The sequence below is a fragment of the Siniperca chuatsi genome, linkage group LG16 (genome assembly GCF_020085105.1).
Source record: "Siniperca chuatsi isolate FFG_IHB_CAS linkage group LG16, ASM2008510v1, whole genome shotgun sequence".
NCBI classification, from domain to species: domain Eukaryota; kingdom Metazoa; phylum Chordata; class Actinopteri; order Centrarchiformes; family Sinipercidae; genus Siniperca; species Siniperca chuatsi.
This window is the reverse complement of record NC_058057.1, coordinates 16,777,575-16,796,770: the sequence shown is the minus strand read 5'-3', so window position 1 is coordinate 16,796,770 and position 19,196 is coordinate 16,777,575. Positions and strand designations below refer to the sequence as shown.

The window sequence follows — 19,196 nt, the reverse complement described above, 5'->3', positions numbered from 1 at the left end:
CCACCTTCCAGACTCCCATCAAGGTGAAGTTCACCCTGGGAAGCTTTTTTATGAGTGCAGCCTCTGTGAGAGCCTCTACTTGAGAGTTGTTTCATAGCCAAGACATGAGCTTTCCTTCATTTTTCATCACCATTGACCCAAGTATAGCATGCACTTTGCATCTACTTTCACACAAAAACTTTTGGTACAGTGACTTTGAACCTTGACAGCTTTCAAACAAACATCCCAGTTGATTGTCTGCCTATTAAACAGCCAATACTGAGGCTAAATGTACTGCTACGGCTACTAAGTTAACTGTGTTCATTCACTGGCCACACATGCATTTTAAAGCTTTACTGAAACAATGACATTTTAGCTGTTAAGTATAACTTGGCTAAGGTAATTGCTGCTCACTGGTGTGGCTAAACTTTGTAAATACAACTATTTGTCTAAGCTCTGAGCCATCTTGTTTACTGTGTGATGCTGCCGTGGAAACCCTGATGGTTTGTTTGATTTTCACCTCAGTGCCTCCCACCGTTTCCCCCTTCTCCCTGCTGTGTGATCCTAGGCTCTCTCCACCTGTGAGAGGGAGGGATCTACTAATAGACCGGGGCTGTATATTTTATGTGTCTGCTCTGTGTTCCCAGCTGGCTGCTTTGAGGAACATGTGTGTTTCTGTGAATTTTTTTCTTGCCCCATTATGTCATGTTTTGAGGTTTGGTTGTGGTTAATTTTGCTTGAGTACGTAATGTTGGTCAACACTGGGTCAAGGAAATTGAGAGCAGCCTGGCAATTTGATAGATCACGGTCATATAGAAAAGTAAATTTGTATACAAATTCTTTATTTTTTTGGTTTTGCAGAATTTCTTGCCTTGGCTGTTTTTGAATTCATACAACTTTTTGACTGAAGCCCTCATGTTAATAGAAAGCTCTACAAACAGTAAGAGAATTTGTCTTTTTGTTAGGAAGGGAACCCTGCACATAACTTGAAACACAACACTGTAGTCTTCATGCTGTGGTGTGAGGGTGCATGTGTGTGTATAACAATATATTGAGAGCATGTGTGTGCTCCGTGAGCTGTGAGAAGACAACAGTGGGATTACTCTTCCTGATGTAATCACTACTTCCTGTTTGGCTGTTGAGGAAGAGAAACCTTTGTTTCTAAGCACATTCACTGTACATGATTCTGCACTGTCTGAGTGTGTATCTGTGATATCCCTTTGCTTGCACTAATGTGTGTGAAAGTGTGTGGCTCAGTTATGTGAAATACGATGACTGATTATTTGACAGGAGTTGATTATTTGTTCTGCAAACAAATGTGCCTCTTGCTTCACTGTGCTAGTACAGTTTGTTCATTTCTACTCACTGGGCAGATAGGATATATTTATCATATGACCAAGTGACCCATAAAGACTGTTTTCCAGTACAAGCTTTACTAGACTGTTGCCAGTTGGCTTGAATAAGACCAGGCAAACATTTTACTTTTTAACATTTGATACCTTTTGGTTTATATGTACGCCAGGCCTATATGACATGTTGACAGGCCTCAATTAGCAGCAGCAGAGATTTATATTATAAGATAAACATCCAGGAATTGTATCATGTGAAATCAGTGTACACAGCAGAATAATCTTTATAGCAAAGGGACCAGAATGACAAAGCTCACTGTGCAGAGTAGTGTCAAGTTGTAGGAAACCGTTTATTTCTCCTTTTTTGTGCACGCCTGACACAAGACGTTTTCCAGCTAAATGGTCAGCGTCACTTCCAGATCATATGATCGGTCTGTAATTGCTTAAAAATCTCATCTAGTGTAGTTTTGAAATTAATATTGACTCTAATAATGGGTATTTCACAGTCCCAGCATAACTAATTTGACTAATTAGACCTTTACTTACAGGTATTGGACACTAAATTAATGTTGTTTGTGTCTTAACTTGAAGTTTTAACGCTCAGGTGAACAGCACAAGCACACATACCACTTGCCAGTCACACAGACATAAATTTACGGTCACAGCTGATTTGACAGTTTGTGTACAACTAACTGCAAAAGTGTGTGTGTGTGTGTGTGTGTGTGTTTCGTTTCCCCTATCATATAAATGTCAGCATATAAGTGGTATGTATTACATCCATGGCTGAAGTACTTGTGTGGGCAGCTGTAAATAGTCATACGCAAAGTGACATAAGTGGACATGTGTAATGGTGTATTAATGTTGTATATACAGACTCCCCTTGGTACGGGTGTTTTTTCTGTCTATGCTCTCTGTCACACACACACACACACACACACTCTTGAACATACTTGCGCACAGAGCCCTGCTGCTGCTTTGATCTGTCCAGTAGTAAGACATTCCTGTGCTGTGGTGAGTAGGAGCAGCAGACAGATTGAGGGGGAGCAGCATGTATGAATCAAGCGTATTGTCCTGTCAAGGTGGAAACGTGGAGAGCCCAGGAGACCTGTGCCCACAGGGACCCTCTCCTCAGGGACCTCAGAGGCCCTACACAGGGTGCCGATAAGGCTGTAAGGACAGGAGGCCTCCATGTAGGGCTTTTTATAAAAGGAAAATTGATATTGTGTTAAAAGCATACCTGTACTATACCTCTGCTGCTCCTCGTGAGTTGTTTTTTAAATGTTCTTGCCAGCATTTTTCTCTTCCTCTGGCTGGCTCTCTAGGTCTTTCTGGCCCTCTCACCTTGTTATTTTCCAATTTTTGTTGTTTTTTTGTCTTACGGTCTGCCTGTCTTTCTTTCTTCCTCTCTCTTTGTCTGTTAGGACATGTTTAACCATTCCACCTGTAAGTTATCTACTGGGATTGATTGCCATCAATTATTGAGCCCCCTTGTTGTGGGACCTGCCCTTTGTCAATCATGCTATTCTCCATCATCTACATCATTCATCACCTCCCTCAGCCATCACCTCTTTGTCTTTTTCACCTCTTAAGAAAAAATCCTTTAGGTACTATTGTTGCTGCCTAAGATTTATGTGGAAAAATACTCTCAGGAGGGCCTTTAACAGTGTTACGGTTCAAAGCACTTTAAAGGCAACGACACAGTGCAAGTGTATACCAGTCTAGGCAACTAGCCTAACCCTCCATACTTGTTTTCTCAGCCCCAGTCTTCTTCTCCTCTGGTCCTTTTGACATTTCTGGAGCATTTAGATGAGACAGAAATTACATTTGCCTATTTCCTACTGTGAATGGCACACAGAAACTAGAAAACACACATTGCCACACATTTATACATATATATGAATACTGTGACACTGGATAATAAGAATACTTCACAGCAGTCTAAGCTACTTTGCTGCATCCAACATGTTTCACAACTGAAACTTTTTCAAAGTCAGTTTATGAATTAACCCAAAGTATGGAATTTCAAGATAAAATGGAAAACCATGTCTTGTCTTCTTCCCAATTCTTTCAAGTAAAGGCCTTTTTTTTGTACAGCACAAATTCACAACTTTCCCTCAAAGGGCTTTACAATCTGTATAGCATACAACAGCCTCTAGACTTAGAGCCTCCATTTGGATAAGGAAAAAGTCCCAAAAGAATCCCTCTCTTCCACCACCAAATTTCTCATCCTCTCACCTCTTCACCTATCTCACCCCCACCTTTGGCCTCCCCTTGCAGTACATTCTTGTTTTTATGCCCCTTCTCACCCAGCCATTGGCTGCGCACGCGCGCGCACACACACACACACACACACACACACACACACACACACACACACACACACACACACACACACACCCCAAACAAAGAAGTGACGACTGCTGGGGCTGGTGATCATAACCTTTGACCTTTTGTTCAGTTCATGGTGCTTTACACAGCGGCTAGTAGACTTCAGTCACGGTGCTTGGAAGCAGATGTGAATGCATTTCTTTTTTTGACACATTCGCTCAGGTGTACAATTCTGAGACAGACTGACAACTTAATGAACTGGTTATTTAGGAGGCTACAGTACAGGAAAGGCACATGAGAAAGAAAGAAACTTGCAGAACATGGCAGGCTCCTCACATCACTTTACTGAAGTACTGATGTATCAGAGGTGTAGCCTAGGTTCTCTGATACAATCACAGATAACACCACCTATTCCCTCAATTCTATTGGTGATGCAGTTGTTCTGTATTTGGCTGTGGAAGTTCATACTACTGCTGAGCTTTGTTTGGGAATGTCTTATGTATGTCTGCAATGATTTGATGTACTGGTCTGGAGTTTAATGATCTACCACTCTACATCCTGTGATTGTTTGATTATATGACTGCGTCTCCTTATGTGCAAGATGAATTCTTTCCAAGGCCTCTAAAGACCGGCCCTGTTTTATTTGACTGGAAATAATGATTATTTTCACAATTTCACAATTTATTTTTTGTTATTGTTTTCAGTCAGTTGTGATGGGAATTTGTAATCACCAGAGTCCACAGTACGGATGCACTGGTTTGACTTTTTCTTTCCCAGTACTGATTCCAATACCTAAACTCAGGGAAGCAGTTAATACAAATACCAATCTGATATCAGTGCTCCCTTTTTTCAAATTTAAAATCTGAATAATGCTTTCTTGCTGCATGGATGTCACTGGGATCATTCCTTTGTAAGTTAACAAAAGGCTGCAACACATAACTACCACTGCTTTCACATTAAAACGTATTTATTGTGAAGCACCTGCACTAAGTAAAGAGTAACAGCAGTAGCTTAGCACATCAAAATTAGCCCGCCGGAGCAAATTAATGGAGCTCAACAGAAAATATAAAAGTATTTTATGTGTCTCAGTCACATCTGGCCAATATGGATCAGATTGGTGTGTTCCTAGTCCAGAGTTATGACTTGAAATTGCTTCTTTTGTCTGAACAGTAAAAAAAACAAAACAGAACGTCTGCAGTGGCCTCCTTTTATGAAGGTTTTCTATTCATACAGTTTGTGCTACCAAATCTAATCTTCAGTTATGATTTTTAAAACATTCATCTTAATATGGAAGAAGAATTGTCCAATTTTCTCTCATATGTCACAAGCTAAAATAAATTGTAAAGAGAGTGGATTGTTTTCCTCCATATTCTTTTAAATGTGGGACAAAGTAGAAAAAAAATGATCTAAGTCAAGTCCAAGGCTTTATATGAGCTACTTACTCTGATCCATTACAGGAGCCAGCCATCAGCCAGGCACATCAAAGCAGCTGACCCTCTGCCTGACACACAATGAGGCCTTATTAGAGAGCCATGTTGGAGAGAATAAAGAAGGAGCGGGGAGGGAGGGAGTCAAGCGGGAAGAGAATGTGAAATATTTGTACAATTGTATTCAGAAACCAGGGGAACATTATATATGGGTAAGGGCGTGCACACACATGCAAATGGGCTTTTTTTGGACAATAAGGTGTGTTTTCTTTGCTCGACATGGCACACCTTTTGACATTTTGTACACATTATCCAAATACCCCTCTTGCCTACATTTTGTTCCTGTAATTTTCTGATGTTCCAGCCACATTGATCATGATGCTTTTAAGCCGTGACGCCTCCAGCTATGATTACCATTTACCAGCATGTCAGTGAGAGAGTCAGTCTGGCCAGTTGGTTCCTGAAATAAACCATTGGTAATGGACTTTGAGTGTTAACAGTGTTCTTTGCTGTCATCACAAGACTGACTGTACCTACTGCCGATGTCCAATTTTTGATAACCCATGTTCACTTTTCTAACAACCCCTCTTCTTTCTGTTCCACAGATGAACATGATGCAGTACAGAAGAAAACATTCACCAAATGGATAAATGCACAGTTCTCCAAGGTAATGTGAAAGATTGTAGACTAGTTCAAATAAATGCCAAACTTTTACTGCACTAGTTAAAACACACTAGAAAATGCAAAAGTATTCGGAAAGCTCAAGAAGCTGAGTTAATGATTTTTAACTAAAGCATCATCTGCCTGATGTTGAAATGGAAGATTTTAAAGAATGACTGAAGTGATGGGACTAAATGAAGGTTAACACTGTCCTAAGATGATTAGTCTAGTGTTTCTGATGAAAAAGCTGTCACTGGAGACTTTGATTTTTGTGTGAAAACTTCTTGTCTCACATTGAAGAGGGTGACAGGCCTGCAGCAGGCTAGCTTTGCTGCTAGCAGAGGAGTAGGCTTAACTGTTGAAATGTATACCTGTCATTGTATAAATGTTGGTGCACTTACTGCAGATGGCAAGAAATTGCCACATCTCATCTTAATTTGATAAAACAAATTACAAAACATAATTGCAAATGTTCAGACCAATGAACTAAACACATTATTTAGTTTTAATGCATGTCTTAGTCCATTACTCTACCCAGCAACAATATCTGTCAGAGCACTAATGGCTTTCTGTGTGTGGTCCTGTTTTTATATCGCATTAGTCTCATAAACACACCCTTCACAGAATTGTGTTAAATATGTTTAGTTGATTTTGCTAACTGGTCTTGTTGAAATATTTGCACTCAGACAGGCCAACATAATCTCTGAAGCTCTTAAATGCTCTTAGTTTCACTCTCAACCTTCTCTTCTCTGGGCTTTTGATGGTTTCAAATTGTTGAATGTCCATGGCTACAAAGACCTGCATTGGGTTGTTGAACGTCCCATTTCAGTCCTTTTTATTAAGCAACATGTACATTTTATGCCTTCTCAAGGGATTTAAGTTCACTTTGACATATAAAGTGACAATCTGACAGTCTCTGTAAATATCCACATTTCCTGAGTTGATTACATAGTTGATTCAGCTTAATATCTTAACCCAGAAATACAAATATCTGAGTGTGTTAGTTGATTGGCTTGTTTGTTGATTGCTTGCTGTGACAACATCTGGATTATTGTTTCTGGGCTGCAGCCACATTCTGCAGCTCTCATTCTTGGTGTAGACTACAAATTTTAGACAAAACCTACCAGTTGTGCTGTTTTGTCTAATCAGACAGGGAAGACGCCCATCAAGGATATGTTCTCTGACCTGAGGGATGGGAGGAAGCTGCTGGACCTGCTGGAGGGTCTCACTGGCACTGTCCTGGTGAGTTTGTGTACGTGTGTGTTAAGGTTTGCAGACCTTTTATCACATGATAACTAACAAATTATTAAGAAATTAGTCACCTGACCCTAAAATTCCTGAGATTTGTTTAGCTTCACTACTATTAGTTTATCTTATCAATACTTAATCTTTACCGATACACTCTTGCCAAAGTTTGACTTCATTTGCAACTTAAGCTGTGGCATGAAAATAACATGTTTGTTGTGTGAGTGCATTTTATCAAGTTGGACAACGAGGGCAACGTTTTTAAAACACTAATTTCAAGCAAGTGCGGTAACACCACTAAAATGTTTGAGTTTTTTTGGCAATGCATGCAATGAAATTGTGTAGAGTGGAGTGTAGAGTTTTTGTTGCTGAGACGTGACTGCTGCATCCACTCAAGCTAGTACAAGCACATGCATCACCTCATGTAAACTCAAACGTTAAATCTAACGTAAACATTAGAGCCACACTGGGGACAGCAGATGTCTTTTGGATCCTGGAATAGAAAGACCTAAATTAAGAACATATGTTTTGCAAACACATTAGATCTCCCATTTCATCAATTGTAGATGAATAGATGCTCTTATATTATTTGAACTTTAGCCAATTCCGGCATTTTGGTATTTTCTGCAGGTATGTTATTGTATATTATTTTCAGCAAGACATTCTGTTTTTTCCCTCTCAAAAAAGAGTTGGTAAAGAAAAAGATAAAACATGTTATAAATATGCATTTTTTTCAAGTCCATCCCAATGTATATATGGCTTCAGTGACTTACCATGTGCTTACAAGCACACATTTTTGCTTTTTCGGGTATTCCTTTTTTATCAGTGTCACCTTGCTGGCACCCCTTCAACAGCATATCTGCTTTCTAGCACCTGCAGCTGCCAGCTGTCTCTATGCCATACATGCAGGCACACACGTACATACACACACACACACATGCACACTCTCTGATATCAGAATACTAATTCTGTAATTGGGTGCTAATGAGTGGTTGAGGTATGGGAAGACTTAAAAAGGATTTGCAGTTGGTAGCTATTCATTCTGCTATTGGGCTTGTGGACATTGCTGATAGGGTAATGGGTGTGATGAATGTATGGTGAGAAACACTCTGCTGAGTGATGGCATACCCTTTATTGGTGTAGCAATGCCTCACACTGTACATTTTACTCCCTAGTTTGACCTGGGACTAAGTTATTTTTACTGTTGTTAGTGTGAATGCTTGTATATGAACAGATATTTATCTGAGATGCTTTTATGAACTGTCAAAGTGAACAAAATATTGATTTACATCATGTTTAGATCCCTGCAGCCTTACAATATGATTGGCTAGTGAACATACTGTCACCTGATTTGTGCCGTGTTTCCTGTTCCTCAGACCAAAGAGAGAGGCTCCACCAGAGTGCACGCTCTCAACAATGTCAACAAAGTACTTCAAGTCTTGCATCAAAATAATGTGAGTACCTGGTGTTTTCTGCTGTTGTTGGTGCTGTTGTCCCATCAGCCCATGTTTGGTGAATGCTTTTAGCCAAATCACTTAACCAGATGCCATTAAGGCCAAAGAGTCTGCAGGGTTTAATTTTAGCCACACAGTACAGCATAGGAACAGTCAGAAAGAGGGAACCATAACGAATAGTAAAATTAGCTGCTGTTGTGTTTTGTCAAAGTAAAAACCCACAAACTCTTTGGCCATGTTACATTTGACATGGTCTTACACTACCAGACATGTGTACATTTCCAGCCAAGGTGGCACTTGCTTGATTCAAACCAGTAACACTTCCTGTAACTATTCAAGACCACATGTTCTCCTGTGGCCTTTTATCCAATTGTGTCATTTTATCTACACTGTGCTCCTTATTTTTCTTTGTCTGTCTGCCTCCTTCGGTCCCTCATCCCTTCTCCTCTCTGTATACAAAAGTTGGTCTTAATTCCTTGAGTGGGAGATAATGGGCAGGGCATGCTCATGGGAAGCAGAAGAGGCTGGAGTTTGCATGCAACCCCTGCTGATTTCGCTCCTGCAAGAGCCAGAGACTTGTCAGCTGGTAGTGAAGGCCAGAGTTCCCACAAGCCTGCTGACTGGAGATAATGAAATAAGGCCTTAGAAGTTTTTGAAAATAAATAGATATCATAAATACTTCATACTTGTTGTTGATGTTTCTAATGAAAGTATAGAAACAACATTTATCTTTGAAATGTACTTGACTTTGATGTCATGTTCTAGCCATGGAAAGATTTGACTTTACTGTGCACATTTACATACACACTTACAATATTGAAGTGCAGAAAGCAAGTTGAGTTTTTGGCTCCAACTTGGCTTAGGTGGTCAAATGTGCATGATGTAGCAGATTAAAGGTTTAAATGCATTAAACTGATCCAATTGAATGAGCTTAAATTTGGTAAGAGGAAGGAGCAGATTTACACTCACTTCCGGCTATCAGAATGAAATCAGTGTTCATATTAAATAACAGAATCTAACTTGCGTTAAATTAATTTTTCCAGGGCACCACTCATGTACCAGAAGAAAATCTTGATAGTCATTTATATTAATTAATTAATTAATTAATAATCAATTTAGTCTCAATCAGAAGTTGCTACAGAGTTCCTCTCTTGGAACAGTGACCGGAATATTTCATACACACAAACACACAACAACCAACATTTTATAAATGTTTATTTAGCTAACTACTCACACAGGACAATAACTGCTAGACTACACAAACAACTATACTACTAGACACACAAATGAACAGATAAAAGCAACCATGAATGAATGATATGAACATAGCGATGAATAATTAATAAATGGATGAAATGAATGACTGTTTGACACCAGATGGTGCAGTAAATGGTTAACTTGGCAAGCAGTATTAGCTTGTGTAGGCAGGAAACTACTAAGTGGACAAACTTTAATAATTACCAGTGAAATAAACTAGGCACTGTTCAGCAACTGAGAAGTTTTGGAAAGTCAAGGGAGATTATTATTAGGAATTATTAATCACATTATTAATCACCTGAAGTAATTTAGCTATCATACCTAATGTTGATGGGAGATCCTAATTTTTATCTACATTTCCTAATTGTTCTTATTAAGCTAAAGCAACAAACCCCAATGTCACAGAAAAGTATCTGTTATTTCACCTGAGTTTGCCTGAGCAGGGCAGGCGTTGCCCTGAATGGAAGAGGAGAAGAGAACCAGTGCCATTTCTCTGGGGCTCTCGGTGGCGATCGCTTCCGGATGAAACTCCCCCGAGTTCCATGTTTCATGTTGCGCTGTCGGTCCAATGGGGCGACTCTGGCCTGAGTTGGATCTCTTCTTCCATAAGCAGGCTGATGAAGTTTGGTTGTGAGCGTCCGCCAGCTTTTGGCTGAGTTAAAGTTCGTTACGGTCCTCGTTAGGACTCCGGTGCTGCAACTGGATGTAGCGACTTCTTTAATCTGGTATCAGCAATTTAACTTCGCTAATAGAGTTTCTTCCTTTTAAAGTTAAGTCTTTAAGTCTCTTTCGCTCCGTCTCTCGATCTCTCTTTATTTCTGCTTCTCTGCACCACATGACTGGTGCATAAGGCCCAGGGTTTCTTCTTGGCACAGCCTCCTTTTAGCAGGCTTCCTCAGAATTGTTAGATATCTGCATTTTTCCAACATGTTCTGTGTGCCTTTGGTCCCACGGGGTCAGTTGAGGCCTGTTGGCGTTGTCAGAGATCCACTGTTGATCTGCAGTCTTGGAGAGCAGTGGAGAAGAGATGTAAGAATAGAGTGCTGAGGACAAGAAGTTTCCTCTTGTCTAAAGTCTTCTGTAAGAGGGGGTGGGGTTGTTTGTGTTCAAGGCGTGAAACTTCACTCCACTCCCACCATATCTTATCATAATTCTTTCTGATGGATTAATAAAGTTTTAAGTTTAATTCTCCCATATTAAAGCTTTGTCTTATCAGTTGTTGGAAGGCACCACACACTTTATGAAAAAAATGGGATGAATAACAGACAGTGTTAATTAAATGTCATACATGGTAGGCCTAATATATGTTACAACATCTGCAAGAGATTAGTTGAAAATATTCTTGGCAATATATCATTAGAGTGGCAAGCGAGGACTTACACTACTGAAACTGTATCCCAAATTATCACACATGCTGTCCCAAATTATTATGGATGTCTTGAAAGAATAGTTTCGTTAATACAGAAAATGGTGATCCATAATTTGTATGACATCATATTAATTTCTTTACATAAAGAACAGTTCTTGTTGACAGGGTCTATTGCTTTTTGTGACATCAGTACGACAACATTAAGTTCCACACTCTTCTTATATTGTTACTTAATGTAACACATTGATTAATAAGTTTGATTCTGCATGGCAAAGGCATTTTCTTTATTCCTTTCGTCTTTAAGTTTTGACCTGAGTCCGGCAAAGGTCATGGGACAGAGGAAGTTACTGGGGAAGGCTGATCAGTTTTCTGGACAGACCTGGTTTATGACTTAGAAGCCAGCTTTCAGAAAAGTCTACTTCCTTTTGTTACTAAAGATCCAAAATGTTCACCAGAATTGGGGTTGATCATGCTACAATAACAATCATCATAATCGTTGTCTGCAATGATGCCGACCCAGACCCTTTTGCATTTAGAGAATTTGTGTTATTGCTGTATAATTTATTCCCTCTTGCTGAGGGAGCGCTGCTGGATGATTCTTGTTGTTTCAAAAGCTTTTAAAAAAAAATTGAGTTTGCATGGTGGTATGTCCTAGTTTAGAAGTTGGGGTTGGAAACATGCACACAGATGCAGACGTATGATGTACTGTATATGTGAGCTTCTGTGTGTGAGAGACAGAGGGCCAGAAAGAAAGAAAGAGAGAGAAAAGTGATGGTCTGGCAGGATGGAGCTAATTGGGACTTGAGATGGGTCAGAGGTCAGTTTTTATCTTTATGTTTGACCAGACACTTCATCTCATGTTCCACTCTGTGCCTTGATCCTCTCCAAAATATTTATATGTAATCAGTCCGCACTTGGCCTCACCTCATATGATGTCTGACAAGACTGCAGACACACTTCATGGTAGCATTCGAGGGGTGTAATGAGGGTGGTATAATCCACTGTGCAGCGAAAATGCATTCAGAAGTATTCAGCTGTGTGGATTTTATTTACTCTACTGCATAAAGAAACTCAGATGTTACTTTGTGATCAGAGTTGTTACTTTAAGTGTGCTAAGTGTTGGAACATCAATTATTACCAGCTTAATTTTGAAAGGATTTTATGATTACAGCAAACAAAGGAGATTTTCACTGAGAAGATTTTATATTGAATGCAACTGGGTTGGCTTTCCAATTAATCCACTTAAAACAGGAATAATTTCTACTTTACGGCTAATGCACAACTTTGTACAATTTCTTGTATTATTAATTATTTGTTTGAAACTAGCCTCTGTCTCATTGTTTGTCATCTCTTTCAGGTTGATCTGGTAAACATAGGAGGAACAGATATTGTAGATGGGAACCACAAACTGACCTTGGGCCTCATCTGGAGTATAATCCTTCACTGGCAGGTGAGCACACATATTCACATACATGCACTGTTCGTTTCTTTCCACCCACATCCTGCACACACACACACACACAGAAACATTAATGTTTGCTCTGACTGTGAACTCACTATTCACTGATGTTCCAGAGGGATCAAAAATACAGATGATGGAAAATCAGTATGCGTTCATGCATGTAAACATGTTGATCATACACTGCTTTGTGTAAGTTTGACCTGCTGAAATTCGAAACAGCCATTTTGAAATACCTGATTTTTAACCAGTTTTAAGTGTGCAGAAACACAAAATGTTTGGATCTTTCTTAGCAACCTGATGTTGATGGAAAAAATATGACCCATGGCTGATGCTCTTTTCTGCCATGCCCCCGTGATAATAAGAGGATAGTTATGATTATCACTTTTCATATCAACAAAAACCATATGCAACCAGAATAAAACAGCTTAAGTTTATGAACAACTATGTGAAGAAATAGAATTAAAATTGCACGTTTTTGCTGTTGTTTATTTATATTAATGTGTGTTTTTCTATGTTCATGTAGGTGAAAGACATCATGAAGGATATCATGTCCAACCTGCAGCAGACCAATAGTGAGAAGATCTTACTGAGTTGGGTACGCCAATGCACCCGCTCATACCCAGAAGTCAATGTGCTGAACTTCACCACCAGCTGGGCTGACGGCCTAGCTCTCAACAGCATCCTACACCACTTCAGGTAAGGGGGGAACATAGACTCTGGGGTTGCTGGAGCACAAAATGTGATCATGGTAACAAACATTTTTACGGCAGTGATCTGAGTTTTGTATTTCGGTACATTTAGTTTGAATTGTGTTGAGTTGTTGCATACCAATTTTTGTGAGTATGTTTTTCATACTTGAAAACCTTGTGTGCCATGTTGTGGTATTTGTTGCTGTGAGACTAATTTTCTGCTTTAAGTTGACATTGCATATTTGACATATGCCCTTTGACTCTGAATGTAACTCATACTGAGCACAGACCAAGACCTTCAAAAGCTGTCAAGAAACCAAGGCCTGGAATTTAGAAATGGCAGATGTGTATGAACCTTTCTGTGTGTGTGTGTGTGTGTGTGTGTGTGTGTGTGTGTGTGTGTGAGAGGGAGAGATTATGAGGATACCCAGGCTGTGTAAGTGGTGGAAGGTCAGCGCCTGCCGGGTGTGTGTGTACACTGCCTCACTTGCTCTGTTTACGCCTGCCACGTCACTGTTTGCACACGCTTGGTGTGTGTGTGTGTGTGTGTGTGTGTGTAAGCTGTTGTGTGTGAAAGAAAGAGAGCAAGAGAAACATCAGGGGTGTTCCCCCCCTCCTCCTTTCTGTAACCTCTTGTCCTTACTAGTGACATGCACACACACTCACACACACAGGCCTGTGAGCTGTGAGAAAGGCCAGTGTTGGTTTAAACCTGGGCCAGGATTTAGGTGGATAACTGAACACACACATTCCGCACCCAACTGGCCTCAATACAAGTCTCCCCTGCACCACTAAGGGAAGAGTCTTTTCTGTACGGAGGCCACATTTTGTCCAAAAAATTAATCTAGAAACCTCCACGCTCTGAATTATCATATTGTTAGTATGTACAGAACACAATTTTTACACAAGTGTATTTCAAACAGAAGCTGTGTTCTTAAAAACCAATAAGGTAAAAAGTTTATCAGTGTTTCAGATTCACCTTCACTCCAATCGCACCAGCGCTTTGAGAAATGCGTACATTTATGCAGCTATATGTGGATTCTGAATTATCTGAGACTGTAACCTTAATACTGTAAATCCTGAATGTTACTGTCTCCATGTTGCCGCTCTCATTGCCACATCTGTCTGTCTTCAGGCCGAATGCATTCAGCTGGGATCAGGTGGTCAAACTGAGCCCTGTGGAGAGACTGGAGCATGCCTTCACTGTAGCCAAAGACCAGCTGGCTATTGAGAGGCTACTGGATCCCGAAGGTACTGGCATTTTTTTAAACACTTTCCCACATTGTACACATAGTTCAACTGTATTTATATGGGCAAAAAGAACTAAAGAAAAGGCACCTATCAACTTCCTTTTATAGTAGTCCGAAAAATAAAAGTTGGATATGAGATACATTTTACTGTCCAAAATACCAACATATTAAACATAGTCAATGTTCACAAAGCCTCCCTTCATGTCCTGCCAGTTGGATAAACTCACGGTGGAGCAAATACCTTGGTGTTGTCTTTGGATGAAGATTTGTAAGAAGCTGTGTTTGCTTAGAATGTTTTTCTAGTTTTTAATGTAGCACCTGTAGATGCTCAGTGTGCATGTTGTTCAGCTATCTATATTCAGACACTTTTTATTATGTCATGACCGAGGGGCAGTCACACCTGACCTGTGTCAAAGCCATTTGTAATCAGTACAATTTGCTTTAACCTGCCTTTTCCTCTCCCCTCTCACCTTCCTTCCCATCTAATCTCCTCCTGTCACCCTTAACTACTATCTCACTCCATCTTCCATGCTGCTTTTCTCCTCATGCAATTTTCACCTCCACTCTCTCCCTCCTGCTTCTCATGCTTAATTTGTATCTTTGATCTTTCTGCCCTGCATCCACCTCCCTCCCACCGTCTTGCCCCCCTTCTCTGTCAGATGTGGCAGTGCAGTTACCAGATAAGAAGTCCATCATCATGTACGTAACATCACTGTTCGCTGTGCTGCCCAGAGACGTGAGCATGGAGGCTATCAGAGAAGTGGAGACCCTGCCACGCAAATACAAAGTGGAGTCTGAGGACTCAGGTCCAGGCCTCAGTGCTCAGGTAAAATGTACAACACAGTAGGTTACAGTTTGTACTTCATGCGATATGATACAGGAGGGCACGAGACAAGCAGGCAGACACTAACAGCTCAGGCTTTTCTGAATTATGATATTGGGGCAAAGTGGGAAGGACACGTGGGTTTAGACTAAGGGGAGAGTCACTGTACTATTCTCACAACCTTTTATACTGCTAACACAAAAGATGCTCACTGGAGTCTATGGCTACATCTGTTTTTCAAGGAATCCAAGGTGCTCTTTTATGTGCAAACTTTAAAAATCCACAGCTGGTAACCAGCAATGTAGACAGAAGCACGGTAAGTCCAAACTGCAGGAATTTATAACTAGAATCAAAAAGCTTGTTTCTTAACAAATAGCTGGTTCTAATAAAATTTGGAACCAGATGCAATTCCAAACCTAGGTCACGCTTCAGTATGTTTTTGGCACAATGAGAAAAACACAAGACAGAATTTCATTCCATTAATTTAGAACATCTAAACACTTGGCCATTAGCCATAATTTGTACTGTAAGAGTTAAGGCACAAAAACATTGTGTGCATTGGTCACCAAGCAATCTGAAAGAAAAAAAGGCAATATTACAGCATTTCTTTGACATAGTTATAGAACCTTGCACTCATATGAGCATATGAAGAAGATTATAACTAACTAATGCATTTTGTGTTTTCTGAGTATCGTGTCATATCTGCAGAGATAAAAACTATTATAGCATTTGGCCTGTTTTGAATCTGCAGAGAAGAAGGACTTCACCTCAGTCAGTTTTAGCCATTTTGCTATAGTTTAACAGGAATTCACCCGAACAGGGGATCTAAATGATATGGGAAGTTATTTTTTAATTGTGTGTTCTGTAACTATTTTGTTCATAGAGCATACCGAATTGAAATAAACTAAGTGAATGTCCTACACCGAACTGTTCATGATAAATATGTGTACTGATACACCCCTTAAAAAAAACAAACAACCTCCTCATTCCCCATGGTTCAGTTATTTCAGTAGTGTACACTGTGCCGGTGTAGACAAACCATTATCTCTTTCTAATTTTCTATGAGTGGAGAGATGACAGTTCAGCTCCTGAACTTCAGCTTCAACAACTGAAAAGCTGGAGTTGCAAAAAATTTAAACCCATAACTGCTTCGACCTTTGCTGCTGTGTTGTGTTTCTGATAACATTCAGTTTGAAGGCCACAGACTCTGTTATGTGCAAGTATAAGGAATATTGTGAAGTGTCTCTTTGTAAGTTGCCAGCTAGAATGAGTCACTCCTACTCTGAAAAAGCCATCTCCTTCAATCTCTCCAGCAATGCTCATGAAAAGCACAGCAGGCGCAGGCAAATAGGGAGGAGAGCCATGACTCACTCTTCTGACATTAGCCAACAGAACGAGCTGCATGCTGCTGGAAACAGAGCTGTAAAGGGATGGAAGGAAATGAGGGAATAAATTGGTGAGATTGGGAGTGTGTGCGTTGACAGGGAAGGTTATTTGAGCATTAAAGATGTTTGTGTGCTGGTGGGTTAGGGTCAGGTGACTTGCACATACTGATAGTGTTCAATGTTTAACATCTGTGAGCATTTCAGAGTGTGTTATTTGTACAACTTGATTCAATCTTTTCAACTAGAAAAGCTGCATCCCTCCAAAAATGTCATTTGTTCAACTTGATTAGAGTAGTTTTGTTAAATGTTTAGTCCCTCCCAGCCTGCTGTGCTCTTTTCTTTCAATCTCATACATCCCTCGGGCATCTCGTTTCAGAGGTTTTTAGTCAGAAGTCAGAAAATCCCAATACCATCTCTTAAGTTTTTATTGCCCATGGGCACATACTTCACACATCCTGGAACGAGTGCTGGAAAAGTCTTTTTAAATAGTGCTCTGATTGGTCCAACAAGGGGTTTACTTTCCTGGCACACTTCCCCTTCTCATAGGAAGTGATGCGTAATGCTGCTGGTAGTGAGACTGAGTGGAGGGAAAATAAAGGCTCTTTGTTTTTGATGACTGTGTTTGGTTCCCCTCTTAGTTTTAGATTCATAATATTGGTTCATGATATTGTTGTGGAGTTCTTAATGTTGATTTAGATAATGATTGTTTTCAATATTGACGACAACTTTGGCCTGAGATCTAATTAAATTTTATTGCATAACTGTCTATAAAGTTGGAATATCACTGACTGGCGTATGCATGATGATGCATTACATGCTTCAAAATCACAACAGCAAAAGTGATGAATGCAGGGATTGAGTTGAGTATATCATCTGGTGATAATAAAGTGTTGAGCCAGACCACAGCTATTTTACAGCCATTCAAGTCAATAAATAGACCAAGGCTGCAGTTGCCCCCCCCCCCCCCCCATATCTTTCTTTCTCTCCTTGTTGCTCTGTCTCTGCCAGCCTACACTGGTCTAACATAAGGGCTTACAGTATTTTTGTGACTTACTCCAAAATATCCAAAAGGTCATTGAATATTTTCAGCAGGTGACCTTTTCCTGAGTTTGCTACACAGACATTACTGCTGTGTAATTTCAGTCTGGAAAACAAAGGTCCATTTGACTTGTTACTGTACCAGACCCTACTCACCCATTTGCATTTCTGTCATCTTTGACTTGGCATGGCTGCTGCTGCAAAGACTTTTTCTCCCGTCCTATTTCAGCTCCAGCCAGATTTGTTGAGCTCTTTTGAGTTTTTTCCTACATTTCCTTAAGAAAAATGGAAGCTTGGAATAATTTGTTAATGCTGTTGTCTACAAAGGGCGTCACATGTTTACATAGTCTGTAATAACCCTGTATTTAAGGAAATTCATAATTGAGACTGTGTTGAAAATATAAATTAACTGCCTCTTTTGTGGTGTTAGTTTTAGGAACGTATTCAGAGAAGTTGTTGAAAGACACCGCAGTGACAAGACTACTGTCATTATACAACAAAGTTATCTTTCTACTTACATCTGGAGTGTTGTTTAGTTTTAAATTGCATAAAGTGTGTTACATTGAAACATGTTTTCCCTCTTCTCCTTAAAGCAATTCTCAAGCTATTTCTTCTTTGAGGCTGCACCATCCATCTCTCTGACTGTACGCCAAGCTTTACCCAGGATACCTCTGTGTTTCAAACTTACTGCTATTCCTAGAATGAGGATTGACCTGCCCAGCATGCCAGGGGCACCTCCCAGCATCCCATAATAAGCCTGCAGTTGTTGTTTTTTTCCTTAACTGAGCAAGGCAGGTCGCTCTGCATGCTCCAGAGTGGGACAGGCCCCTCCTAGATGTCTGGTTCTATTTTAAAACTCACCAACTGATGTGCACAGATGAAAATCAGAGTAAAGGACAAATGGAGGTTTTGGGCATGGCTGTGTTTCATAGACATCATTGTCCTGAGAGCTTTAGCTTTTCAGTTTTGTGTTTGAGTTTTAATGTGGCCATGTGAATGTGACATATCAGGAAAGCAAAAACTTTTTCTTGTTTTCTTTTCAGTTTAAAGAAAATAGACTGTATAATGACATTAAAAATAAAAGGCTACATTCCTCCTGTTCCATGCTATCTGTCAATGTTAGTCCTAGTACTGTACTTACTTTTAGTAATATTTTACCATTAATACAGTAATGATAACCCCTTATGTAAACACATGTCTATAATTTGATCAACCTGTACCTTTATCCCCTGCCTCATGTTTGTCAGAATGTGCAGATGGAGGAAGCAGGCAGCAGCCCCCGGCCTGAGACCCCCAGCACCCTGACGGAGACAGAGGGGGAGATGGAGGACAGCCAGCTGGAAGTGGACCTGGACAGCTACCAGACCACGCTGGAGGAGGTACTGACCTGGCTGCTGTCTGCCGAAGATGCTCTACAGATTCAGGACGAAGTATCGGACGATGTGGAAGAAGTCAAAGAGCAGTTTCACACACATGAGGTA

The 19,196-nt window shown here is 40.1% G+C and overlaps 1 protein-coding gene across 9 annotated transcripts in view; it reads left to right on the top strand.

The window, feature by feature from the left end:
* Positions 1-19,196, top strand: part of utrn (utrophin) — a 184,936-nt gene that overhangs the window by 12,857 nt on the left and 152,883 nt on the right. For all 9 annotated transcript variants that reach the window (XM_044169396.1, XM_044169405.1, XM_044169399.1 and 6 more), the window contains 8 exons: positions 5,689-5,750; positions 6,893-6,985; positions 8,365-8,442; positions 12,426-12,518; positions 13,054-13,226; positions 14,355-14,470; positions 15,129-15,295; positions 18,963-19,193. In XM_044169396.1, the coding sequence (XP_044025331.1) occupies positions 5,689-5,750; positions 6,893-6,985; positions 8,365-8,442; positions 12,426-12,518; positions 13,054-13,226; positions 14,355-14,470; positions 15,129-15,295; positions 18,963-19,193 (1,013 nt within the window). The remainder of the gene's footprint in view (positions 1-5,688; positions 5,751-6,892; positions 6,986-8,364; positions 8,443-12,425; positions 12,519-13,053; positions 13,227-14,354; positions 14,471-15,128; positions 15,296-18,962; positions 19,194-19,196) is intronic.